At 39.6% G+C, this 13,308-nt stretch overlaps 1 protein-coding gene across 1 annotated transcript in view; it reads right to left on the bottom strand.

Annotated features, from left to right (window-relative positions):
• The window catches only part of LOC139717356 (uncharacterized), a 23,525-nt gene extending 10,217 nt beyond the window's left edge, over nt 1-13,308 (bottom strand). Inside the window, exons 1-2 of the mRNA XM_071628861.1 lie at nt 13,193-13,308; nt 4,191-5,455 (exon numbers count right to left, since the gene is read on the bottom strand). Of these exons, the coding sequence (XP_071484962.1) occupies nt 4,191-5,363 (1,173 nt within the window). The 5' untranslated portion in view covers nt 5,364-5,455; nt 13,193-13,308. The remainder of the gene's footprint in view (nt 1-4,190; nt 5,456-13,192) is intronic.

Here is a 13,308-nt window from a genome sequence, read left to right as displayed (position 1 = left end):
GTGCTCGGCTAACATTTCTAGCTTCAAGGTAATTGCATTTCCCGCGCTAGCATGTGCGGGCGTGCCTTACGTTACCACGACGTTGACCTAGCCCACACATCCCCGGGTGCCCATCTCCCGCTCATTGGGGGGGGGGGGGGGGGGGGGGGGGGGGATGTGTGGACGGTCAGTCGTAAAATGAGAAAAATTTCTCTCCCCCTTCCCCCGGGAGATGGGGGACAGTCTGAACGGGGTGTAACAGAATGCAGCCCAACCTGTCTATAGCAGCCACCGAAGGGAGATGAAAAAAGTGGCAATTAGGCCTATCGACAGGTAGCCACTATAGACAGGTTCTTTTACATGCTTTTTCTCTCTGAGGGAATTGTTTTTAGTGGTCGTATACGGCAGTCGGTCACTATAGACAGGTGGTCGCCGAGACAGGTCTGATTGTATTACACATTTTTCATGTAGCTGCAGCAGGTACTGAAAATGCCGTACACCTTCAAGGACAAGTCCACCTTCATATGTGTGGATTGAGTGAATGCAGCAGGGCAATTCCGCGGTTAGTAACGTTACATTTGAACAAATTTAGATATTTGTTTTTACTACTTAATTACCATTTATTCATTTCAAGCCAAAATTATGTCAAAAACATGTTCATCATTCCCAGGTTTATGATACAGAAAAGAATGAATACAATCCAAGAAATAATAGCATTGCTATGGCAACTTAAAGGGCTGGTTAGTAACGTTACGAAAAAAGGACATGACAAAAAAATCAATGTCTTGTAACAAAAAGTGTGCAAAAATTCAAGTTACTTCAAACAAAGTGTTGCATTAATTTCAATTATTGCATCATGACAAATGTTCACACAATGTTTTTTAGCAGTTCGACGAATAGTTTCTTAGCTAGACCCCCAAAAGCATGGTTAGTAACGTTACGGTTGGTAACGTTACATTTGTCCGGAGTAATTCCGCAGGTCATTTCACCCTTTTGTAATTGACAAAATGTCACATGACTTCTGGAGTATTTAAATGTATTTATCTTTTACCCTGTAGCAAAACTTTGAGGAAAAAATTCCAAAGGAACCCACTGTAATTTGTATTTAAGTGAATTTCAGCATCCCCAGTCCCACATGTACATTTTAAATGATGGTTTTAGATCTCGCGAAATCAATCAATACGAAAGATAAAATCTACTGAATTTGAAAGACCTTAATGATTGGTGAACATCCATGGCATTAGTTGATACCTAGATTAAAGAGTAAGATAAAGAGGCACATTTCTTTTATCCATGTCATGTCCACCTAACTGCGGAATTGCCCAGCAATATTTGTAGAGCACATCTGTAAAGTTTGGGGAAATCGGACAATACTTTCAAAAGTTATGAATTTTTAAAGTATCTGCACAGTCACTGCTGGATGAGAAGACTACTAGTGTATAATGTCACATGCGTACAACGATATAAGGAAAATATAAAGAGAATTTCACAAAATTGTACTTTTTGAAAAAGGTGCACATTTCCTTGACTTGTCACTGACGCATATTAAGGGTAATATCATTCCCCCTGCCTTCTGAAAGTCAAACGTTCTTTTATTATGCGATAAAAGTGAAAATATCTTGAATTTTCCTTAATACTTTCTTTATAATCGTTGTACACATGTGACATCACAAGGTGTAGTAGTCTTCTCATCCAGCAGTGACTAAGCAGAAACTTCAAAATTTCATAACTTTTGAACGGAGTGTCCGATTTTCCTCAAACTATTGCTGATGTGTTCTATATTGCTGCATTCACTCAATCTACATGTCTCTGAAGGTGAACTTGTGCTTTAAACCAACGCTCCCATTGTCGACTGTATAAAAATATGTGTGACGGTCATCATCTTCCCTCATTTGTATTGCTCATAAATACTTCTTGAGAAGCATTCACAAAAAATAACTCTGCTTTATTATAGCTAGTATCTCACCAACGGAGACGTCTCCGCGACGTCTCCAACTTATCAGTCGCAGCAGTCGCAGGGACGTCTCCAACATAAAAATGTCTTGCGGTCTCACCAAGGAGACGTCTCTGAGACGAGTTATGGCAGGTGCCAAAAAATTTCAAATATGAGGGAGCCGTTGCAGGATCACCAGACTTGGTCTGGGCAGGATGTCAGCACACAGATAGGTCATGTGGTTTTTAAAGTAGGTCAAACAGCGTCAATAGAGTCGCGGAGAAATCGCGGAGACGTCTCCGCAACCTCTCACCAGTTTTTCTGGTCTCCAGCAGGTCTCGGCGACGTCTCAGAGACGTCTCTGAGACATCGCGGAGACGTCACGGAGACGTCTCAGTAGTCGCGGATACGATTAGTCTCCGCGACGTCTCCGCGACTGATGGAGACGTCTCGGAGACTTTGCGAAAAATCGAACAAGTTTGAATTTCTTGCGACTAACTGGCGACTAATCGGAGACTCTGTAATTTTCTGGAGACGTCTCGGAGACGACTCTGCAACTAGCAAAATCTAGAGTTGTGAACTAGTCGCGAACTAGTTCCAAGCCCGGTGCGATACCCCCTTATCCTGCATTCTGGTGGATGGCATTCTGAGCTTACTTCCAGATGAAATCCTCCCTGTATAAACATAACCTACACATGAATTGTACTGAGGGAATTTCAGACACATACACAGAACTTTGTTAATTGATGCATAAAAATAAAGTACTTCCTTCTGTCCAAGCCCCTTGCTAACATAATTTGCACATATAATGAAAAAACTAGAAATGTCGCTACGGCGACTGGTGTATGCCTCCGCCATAATGCATGGTTCTCCTAACAGGTCTATAGTACAATGTCTTGACAATGTGTGATGACAGTTTCACACAATTGGCAACATTTTAAAATGACAGGTTTGCCACAAATGTGCTGAATGTTGACTTTCCTAGAACTAGGTTCAATTGGATGAATGATTAAAACGTCAGAGTGCAGGTATTTGGGGGAACTGATGATTTTTACTTTAAGACTTTTGACCCTTTTATAAGTTTATGCATTGAGTAATTTTCATGGTATTGAGAAAAAGTATAATTTCAGTATCAAATGGTAAAATAGTATTATCTAAACCTGGCCTTTGACCTTTGACCTCACAGTTCCAAAGAGAATCACTGTTAGGTAGAACATGCAAAAATATGTAAGTTTCATGATAATACCTTGAGTTATTTTTGAGATATGGAGGAAGAAGTGCAATTTAGCACTTTCACTTGACCTTTGACCTTTTGACCTTTGACCTTTTGGCAAGAAACTTCCCACAGAATATATATTGGGTTATATATGCACACATCAAGTTTAAAAAAAAAATCCTTAAGGCAACAATAAGGAAAGTAGTGATATTTTGAGGAGTTGACCTTGACCTTTGACCCATGACCTTTGAACCATGACCCCAACTTCCCTAGATAATCACTGCCCATCGGTACATGCATATATACTAAGTTCCATGAAGATACCTAGAACCATTTGCGAGATATGGAGAAAACCATGAAATTTCAACCTTTTTTTTCACAAAATAACCCGTGACCTTTGACCCTAAAATCCACACAAAGTATTATCCCCCCAGGATATACCCTCATACCAAGTTTGATGCAAAACCACCTTACGGTTCTTGAGATATGGACAAAAACAAAACGGGACGGACGTACGGACGACCCGAAAACATAATGCCTCCAGCCACTTCGTTGGCGGAGGCATAAAAAAAAAGTTTCAGTGCTTCAAAATGGTTCTAAAATGAGAGTTAGGGATAGATATACCCACAAGAAAATGTTAATCGGTCTAATCAATGTTAAGTAATTGTTAACTACACAAAATGTGAACAATAGTTTTATTAAAAACCGTTTTAAAATAAACCATCACCACGACAGTCTATTGAGAGAATCGCTGATATCTCCTTATACAATGTATGTTGCAGCTTTATTGCAAAATCTTTGTAAGGTAGGATGTTTTGTGATACACCGGAACTATACATACACGTGTATACAGCTGTATGCATCAAATAAGTTAATTCGAACATTTTCTCCTTTTTTTTGGTTTTTTTTTTGTAATCACTGCTCCCAATGTTAAATGGTGGCTTTTAAAGATGTGATATGCATGTAATGAATTTTGGACATGGCACTGAGAATTTCTGTACATGTATGTGTGATATTTATCTTTGTAAACATGCATAAAGCTGTAGATTGCCAAACACTTACCTTCTTTGGACTATTAAAGATCTTCTTCACAGTCTCAACACTGCCTGCAGACTTCACTTTCCTGAGTGCGGGTGCCTCCTTCTCATTGTCATCTTCATCAAAATCAAACTCATCATAAGCTGCGGGCGAAGGCTTGGCTGGAGGCAGAGACTTCACCGCTTTGAGATGTGGTTTTGATGTCGACGATTGCGACAGAGAGTTTGAAGGCCGAACAGACTGGCTTGACTCCAGACCCTTGTTCTGTCTCTTAGTACTTGACATAATTGTGACTTCCGGGTCGTCAGAGTCGTCACTGACAGGTATAAAGTCCTCACTGGATCCTGAGACTGGGGTGTCAGTTTTAAGAGTCCTGGCTGATGTTTGGCTGGAGCCCTGCACAGGCTTTGATGCTCCTCTCTGCGAGTAGGCACTGTCCGATGAACTTTGCGAAGACATACCACCACTTGACACCAAGCTCTGTGAATCCTGTTCCTGAACAGTCTCAAGTTTCCCTCCCTGCTTCCTGACAGGACGGACACTACCTGAAGAAAGAGTGCTACCTAGCGAGGTTGATCCATTGGAACTTCTTCCAACGCCATCATCACGGCTGTCCACACTGACACCACTGTCGTCTCTCCTCTCATTAGGAGCTGATCCTCTGGTTCTGTGAGAAAATTGCGTGATCAAAGTTTGTCCAGCAAGTGTCTTATCCTTTGCCCCACTCCTTGTGCTCATGGCACCTTTGGAGTTGTTCCTTGAATCAACACCATTATCAAACTGCAATGATGTCCTTGACTGACGGGTACTACTGGAAGAGCCAGTTGCATTTTTTGTGTCTACATTGGAGGAGTTCTTGACAGGGAACTTGTCATCGTCGCTACTGAAGCTAAAGGGATCATCAGCTCCGCTGGTGCGTCTCCTGCGCTTTGGACTGGTCACGCCGACAACATCCTCTCTCAAGAAAGTGTTCTGTCGTGTTGGACGAGAGCTCTCGGAGTTGGCCATTCTTGATGGTTTGGCTGGTGACGATCTCAACTGACGCGAGGTCTGCTGACTGTTTGCGGGTCTCTTGGCTGGTGATAGTCGCGTCACAGGTCTGTGGTTAACACGGGTTTTGTTCCATAAATCATCAAAGTGGTCACTGCCCTCACTACGGACACTTCGCCCGTATGTCTTTGCCCCAAATCGAGGCATAGTATTGTTCACATGCAGAGGGAAAACTCCAGCAGTGCAAGTTTTTTGATTTCTGTTTTTCCACGAAGTTGTCCAGGTATGACAATAATAGCCTGCATAAAAACACATACAGCAAATTAATCATATAGTCGGTAACTATCAAAATACAAGACTAAAATTCACAAGCATAAACTGAATACAAAATGTATATCATGCAAGACACATAACTATACAGGGACTAGTGTGAGAGGAATTTGCAAATAATACAAAACAAGAGTTTTCTACATAGATTTTGTGAAGCCTTTTTTTTATACTTTAGATTTCTGTTTCTATAATTATAATAGAAATTCTGGCAAAATATCAGTCAAATATCCTATCTTCAGCTCATGAATGTTTACCCAAGTTTTTTATGTATTTTCATCATTTTCACATCGATCAAAAGATAAATGACTGTAGTTACACGAAACGCAATATCTAACAAGGCAAGTGCCCACAAATGTACCACAACACATTTGTAAAAATCTAACTTGGATTGTTATAACATGGAATCAAGGCAAAGTATTAGCACAAAAAGAGCTTTGTAACTGAACATTGGCCCATAAAAGTTTGTTGACCCCTGTTTGTGACCTTTGACCTTGTGGTGACCTTCAACTCCCCAAGAGACATTTACCATCAAAGTTTGGTAGCAAATAGTCCTACCGAGCAAGTTATAAGCTATAATCGAAACGTGCCGTAAAAACTTTAATAACATTGACCCCTGTTTGTGACCTTTGACCTTGTGGTGACCTTCAACTCCCCAAGGTACACCTTGTTCACAAACAGACTTACCATTCAAAAGTTATGAGCCATAATCGAAACGCGCCATAAAAACTTAACATTGGACCCTAAAAATCTGTTGACCCAATACTGTGACCTTTGACCTTCTGGTGACCTTCAACTCTTCAAGGGACACCTACCATCCAAGTTTGGTCACAAATGGAGATACCAATCAAAAGTTATGAGCCATAATCAAAACACGGCGTAAAAACTTAACATTGGCCCCTTAAAGTTTGTTGACCCCTGCCTATGACCTTTGACCTTAAGGTGACCTTCCTGTTTGATAACATGTGTAACTTTGCATAAACACTCTTCACTCTAAGTTTGATTGACATTGAAGCACTCAGTACAAAGTAATTTAAGTTTTTGTAGCGTTACGGACGGACGACGGACAGACAGACGCCGCAAGCGATCCCTTAGTCTCCCTCACCTCCAGTGGGCTCAACAAAAATGGTGTTTGTGATCATGCGTTCAAGTACATTGTATACACCCTTTTACATGTAGTACAAACACATACACGTGTAAACATTTACATAGAAGAGATAAACCAATCAAAATATATACAAATGTACACCTGTTATGCAGCATCTATGCATAACAGCTACATGTACTCTCTAGTTATACCAATGAGTTGATGAAGCAACTCTTCATAATGCAACTGTCCCTAGCCAAACCATATGTACAGTGTATGCATTTCTTCATAATTTGAATTTGATAAAAGTCGCCAAGAGCACATTATTTGCATCCTAAATTGATCAGGCTTGTAAAGGGTTTGAAGTTAAATCAGGAAGTGCGGCTACAGTGCACTCCTGTTATAATTAACACAGTTAGTAACGAAATTCCAGTTCCAACTGGAATTCACGCCCTAACATTATCAGCTCTATTTTTTTTTTTTTTTAGTTGGTTCAGTTATAGTGAAATTTTGATATAACTAAAGAAAAAACTGTTGGTTCTGAAGACTTTGTTATAACGGGAGTCAGTTGTATTCCTTATATTGTACATATATGCAATGCTTCAAATATGCACCTGAAGAGAAAGTCCCTGATCATTCATAACCACAAATGACAGATCAATGTTAATCATTCTAGGTCAAATTCATAATCGGGCCTCGACATTAGCATTGTCCTAGTAGCTCAGGGCCACTAAATATTTATGTAGGACCATCAAAATTTTAATAAGATCGTTTTGCTGGCCTGATCACGCAATTAAGATTCAAAATAGAATTTTATGTGTCCTTTTGTTACGGGCCACTACATTTCTTTTTCGGACCAGCAAAATTTCAAATTAACAGATTTTTAAAGGGATGGTACAGTATTGGTGGAGATGAGAACTGGGCTTTTAACTTTTTGCGAGATACCAAGAAAACACTAATAAAATAGTACAGAGCATACCATTTTAAGAGGAATTCACAGTTTATTTGACGAAAACCGGGTTTGGAATGACTGAAACATCCAAAACGAAGTGAAACAAGGCGATCGTAATAAAAGGTGGGTCCCATACTTTATTAGAATTGCTCTGTTTTGGATATCTTAGCCATTTCAAAACCAATTTTCATCAAATAATTGTTGAATTCCTCATGGAATTACATGCTCCTTCATATTTCATGAGAGGTTTCTCATTATCTCACCAAAAAATGTTATAAACCTGAAATTAGGTCTCAACCAAAACTATACGATCCCTTTAACCCTAACCAGGCCGGGGTTTTTTGGCTGTTCTGTGGCTGGGGGAGGGTTGAATCAACCCCCCCCCCCCCCCCACCTCCCGAGATCTCGGCCGTCGATCACGTAATCACCATGAAAATTGGCACATATGTTACTTGTGGCGTAATCTACCAAACTACAAAACAAGAAATTGACATTTTCATTGTATTATTTAATTATGCCAATGTATGAATAAAATCATTCATCTTGCTCTAAATCAGAAAATAAAGCTCCTAGAATCGTAATTTTTGGTTATAACATTCTTTTAGCATTCTTAACAATGTACATGAAAAAAATCTGGTGTCAAAATCGATTTATGTATTGTATTGTTTTATGAATTTCATATGTATTTCTTTGTTTTTTGACCTTTTGATTTATCATTTTTTTTTGCAAAATTTATGACAGAACCTACATGTATTTCAAGCATACAGTGTAATTACAGCTGTATGCTAAAATTGATTCATTTCAGCCAATGAAAGTGAAAATAATCATATGTATCTTTGAATACGGTGAAAAAAAATCCATATTTCCATAGCACACTTCCAACACAAAATCACGTTTTTGAGCCATTTTCGGTCTGACAGGCATGTATAAAAAGTCATGCAGCATCGTAACGGTATGCCCAATTTTCACAAAAACGATGTCATAAGATGTGCCAAACTTGAAAGTAGAAAGTCAGGGAACGGCGCGGTCAAAAAATTTCGCATGGCTGAATAGTCATGGAAAATGTCGAGGGGGTGATTCAACACCCCCCCTCCCCCCCCCCCCCCCCCCCCCAGCCGTTTTAGGGTCAAGTGGCCTGAATGGACACTAGAGAAAAAAGTTAGCATCAAGTCCGGCTATAATGTATTGGTTGCTGTCAACAATGTTAAAATATTTTGCAGAAACACTTTCCTATGTTTTCTCCCCCGTCCCTAAGTCAAACATTTTTAGGAAGACAGTGTATACAACCACACTCGTATATCTTTACCATCCAGCCACTTGTGTGGGGTTGTAGGCTCCATATTCCGAGTGGCTGGATACAGCCACATGCGTATCACTATGCTGGACATACAACCTGTATTCCTACACACAGAGAAGATGGATATCGCCGCGGATGAGTGCGGGGAACTCGCTGTGTGTAGCCATACTGACATGCAAAGTACAAGTACTTCACACTGCATGATCATCTCGCAAAGTGATAACCTCATTTACCAATTACCATACCTTCTAAACAGTTCATTTTTCTTCAGTTTTTTTTTCCACTCCATTCTCATTGGCTTTCTTTTATAAAATGGATTTAAAATCAATAGCAAAACTACAATTGATTGGGGGACTTCCAATTGATTATCAATTGCAGTGCTACCACAGAGTTTTGGTTCATTGGGACTTCAGCTGCTCGCAAGGGCTGCCCTGAAACCTATTTTTCTTACATTCTAGACAACTTACAGTAATTTCTTAAAATGGCTTCCAATGCATTCTCATGGTCTGTTCTCTCCACTTTTTTTTTTTTGGTCTTGTCCCAAATGTTCACCTGTTTTAATTGCAAGTCCTCTCGAACAAGATCTTACTTCCTAGGCAAAGGCCTGAGGTTTGCGCACACACACTCAGTCATTTTTCACATTAAACACTGAAATATTAAAATTCTGACACACACCTTGCATCATTCTGCAAAACTTCAGATTGTAAAACAAGCTTAAATACATTGTTAGGATTTGAACACACAAAAACATGCAGAAATAAAGTTTCTTAAAAAAAGTTTCTAAAAACAATTTTTTTTTCCCATCACCAAAGTCAGAATGCAGCTTATCCAGCATTGCAGCTTTATTACTGGCAAATACAGTATTTTCATTGTTTTACAAGGTGGTGGTAGCATGCGATGTACTCACAGACATTGCATGTTGCATGTAACACACAGCAGGTTCCCCACATGGCTACATCATCAAGCTTCTCTGTGGTATAGATAGGTATGTAAATCATCATGTACTCGGCTTTGATCTATGTAGACCGAGGGCCTAACTGTATTAGGCTTAAAATTACAGTAGGGTCTATACACAAGTGTGGATCTATCCAGCAACTCAGGCTATAAATGGCTACAACCACTTTGACCACGTACACGTGTTGCTGGATAGTGAAAGACACACACATACAGTTGTAACTTGTAAGTTGTATACACTGACTGCCTTTTACTTTTATAAACCTATCAAATGACAATTACCATGAAGTCGCCACTTTTTATAAAGATTATTAAAAATAACAGGTAAAACTGATATTTCATCCTTTGATTATCTCGTCATGTGAAAATTTAAATTCTTACCTTTCTCTTCCATGCAGTTTATGATGAAAACAACTCATAAATTTATGGGGAAAAACATATATTTTTGGCATGCAGTTTGTGATGAAAACAACTCATAAATTTATGGGGAAAAACATGTATTTTTGGCATGCAGTTTGTGATGAAAACAACTTATAAATTTATGGGGAAAAACACATATTTTTGGCATTTTCCATCTGGTGACCCGACAAGAATACTAGCATTGAGCTGCCAGCATGCAGCTTGCATACATGTGTTAATGCACCTGCATCAGACCATCAGATTCTCAATCTGGCACCCATGCACACACACAACACATGCAATTCACCATTCGCCAGTACTCTCATAGGGTCGCCATCGGACAGTCACATGATATGTGAGATTTAACTATTAAACTTTCCTTCAAAAATATCGCCTTCCCCCTATGAAAAAGTGGACGTGTCCGACCTATCATGTTAACACACTCTGACGTCGATTAGCATTAAAGGACAAGTTCACCTTTATAGACATGTGGGTTGAGTGAATGCAGCAATATTAGTAGAACACATCAGTGAGAGTTTGAGCAAAATCAGACAATCCGTTCAAAAGTTATGAATTTTTGAAGTTTCTACTCAGTCAGTCAAGGCTGGATGAAAAGACTACTATAGCTTGTGATGTCACATGAGTACGATATAAAGGAAGAATAAAGAAAATTCAACATATTTCCATTTTTCTCGCATAACAAAAGAACACTCGACTTCTCTTTCAGAAGGCAGGGGGAATAATATTACCCTTAACACACATCAGTAGCAAGTCGAAGAAATATGCACTTTATTCAAAAAGTAAAATTTTGTGAAATTCTCTTTTTATTTTCCTTATGTAGTTGTACGCATGTGACATCATACACTGTAGTAGTCCTCTCTTCCAGCAGTGACTGCGCAGATACTTAAAATATTCATAACTTTTGAACGGATTGTCCAATTTTCCTCAAACTTTCACTGATGTGTTCTACTAATATTGCTGCATTCTCTCAATCCTTATGTATATGAAGGTGGATTTACCACAAGGTCGCCAGAAATTCACATCGCATGTAACGCATGTCACGATCAGAGATCAGCTGGGGCAACATTTCATCGCTCTCATTAGTCTCAAGACATTCCTTATTCACCTTTTTGATTTTGAATGGATTTCAGGTGGCAGATTAACAAAGTTTTTCAAACGCGATGATGCACAATGCATCCTACATTGAAGTATGTCACGTGTATAACACACACGCTAATAATACGTGGCACGTTATGGGCGGCGAACTAATTCAGTGCCTATCGTTAGTTCGCCAACCCGGGAATGTGCATAGCCCTATAGGAAATACACGCAAGTGGTGACTAGGCACCTATACGGTTTAGTTGACGTTACACGTGTATGTAGTACAATTGTATATGTGTGTCAAACGTACCAAATTCAAACACAATCTAGTACTGTACAATGTATGCATGATATGTCCACAAAAAATAAAGTTCTTCCCAGCCACACACAGATTTTTCACAGTGATGGAAGGACATATCTTCTCCTTTTTTTTGACTCTACGTTAAAAAAGAGTCAGTTTTCTAGAGCCGGGAGTAAGTTTTAGAGGTCTACACATAGAGTAACTGCGTCAGTAAGCGGCCGTGCAGCCGTTCGCGGCAGGTACAACATACACGGTAATATACCGCTAAACACAGCATTGCACTGTTACATGCACACTACATATATACTAACATACTAGCAATCGACAAAAACCAACCGATAAAATGGGCACGATCTCTGACGAAAGTGAAATTTTCTCACCTAAATGACAACATATCGCATCCAAAATAAAATTTTCGGTACTTAACATAACAATTAAGAAATAATGGTCCAAGAAACTTGATTTTTTTGTCGTATTCCCGATGCTCATGGATTTTGAAAACATATCCTCACATAAAATAGAACTTTCGCGAGCCGATGTGGGCCGCCATTTTTGTTCGGAAAGTGGATGTTACCGTCGAAAAAATTCCGAAAAACGAGGAAGACATCAACAACATCGCCAGAATTGCGATCTTGTTTGCGGCCAATGCATGTGAGCCCGCTATTTTCATGTGCTTTCGCAATGGGAAATGGCGCTTACGGCAATGTTCGCTAGACATGTGAAGGCGTTCAGCTAAAGATCGCGGAGCACGCGCGTATTGCATAGGGATTGTACATCGTGCCGCAATCAGAAATACTACGTCGCATATCGCCCTTATCGGCGAAAATTGTGCCGGGTTTTGCCCTGGTAAATCATGAAAACTGCGTTGGTCAATGGTAAATTTCTTTTATGAAAACAATTGCGTTAATGAATAATCCTGTCTATGATATATGAAATGGTTGAAAATAATTTGCCTGATTTGTTTACAAGTTGGAAAAACCCTTAACAATACTTAAACTGCCGCAAACGGGATATTTTACTCTATGCACAAGAACTTATGGATATGATGAACTAAACACAGCACAAGAGGGACAAACAGCAGAACTGTGTCTGTGACAGATGCATGAACAAGTGCGAAGTGGTGACTCAATGGTAGGTGGTGTTAGCTAAAGTTAGGGTTAAATTGAAATTTCTGAGAGCGCACTGTCTATTCGATTGTCATTGATTGTGCTTTGTTACTTTTGTTTTGAAAGGAGCAAGATTCATTCTCCATTCCACAGCATCATCACATCGCATCTTGCTGATGTTGGTATGTCTAACACTGAAAAAACATCACACTTACCCAGCCTTCTAAACTAGTCAACATGGTCAATGCATAATGCCTCAGTTAAACATTTTGAGTCAAGTTTACCGTGTATGTATGAGGAGCCTTGCCAATAAATTAGGCCAGCTCCGGCTCCGCTCCGCGCCGCGAGCGCGAGCCAGCTCATCAGCTTATGAAGGTTAAACTACAGTCCTACACATAGTGAAATGTGAGTGGAAAAACAAGTGGTGCTGCATCAAACTTTCGCATTTTTTATAATGTTTCTACAACAAATAGACAAGCTTTCTCACTTTACTTTAGCAAAACGATTGTTACCGAGATTCTCCACGTTCAACGAAGATATAGTTTCAGAGTTGCTGAGTGCGCAGTCCTTCGAAATACTTCGTAGATATCGAAGTTTCAATAACAAAGCAGTAGCAGGATCTTGCTCG

This window comes from Diadema antillarum, unplaced genomic scaffold, assembly GCF_040938485.1.
Source record: "Diadema antillarum isolate AM-2024a unplaced genomic scaffold, OU_Dant_1.0 scf00000074, whole genome shotgun sequence".
Lineage (NCBI taxonomy): Eukaryota > Metazoa > Echinodermata > Echinoidea > Diadematoida > Diadematidae > Diadema > Diadema antillarum.
Note: the sequence above shows the minus strand (reverse complement) of the source record. Positions and strands in the feature narration are given on the sequence as shown.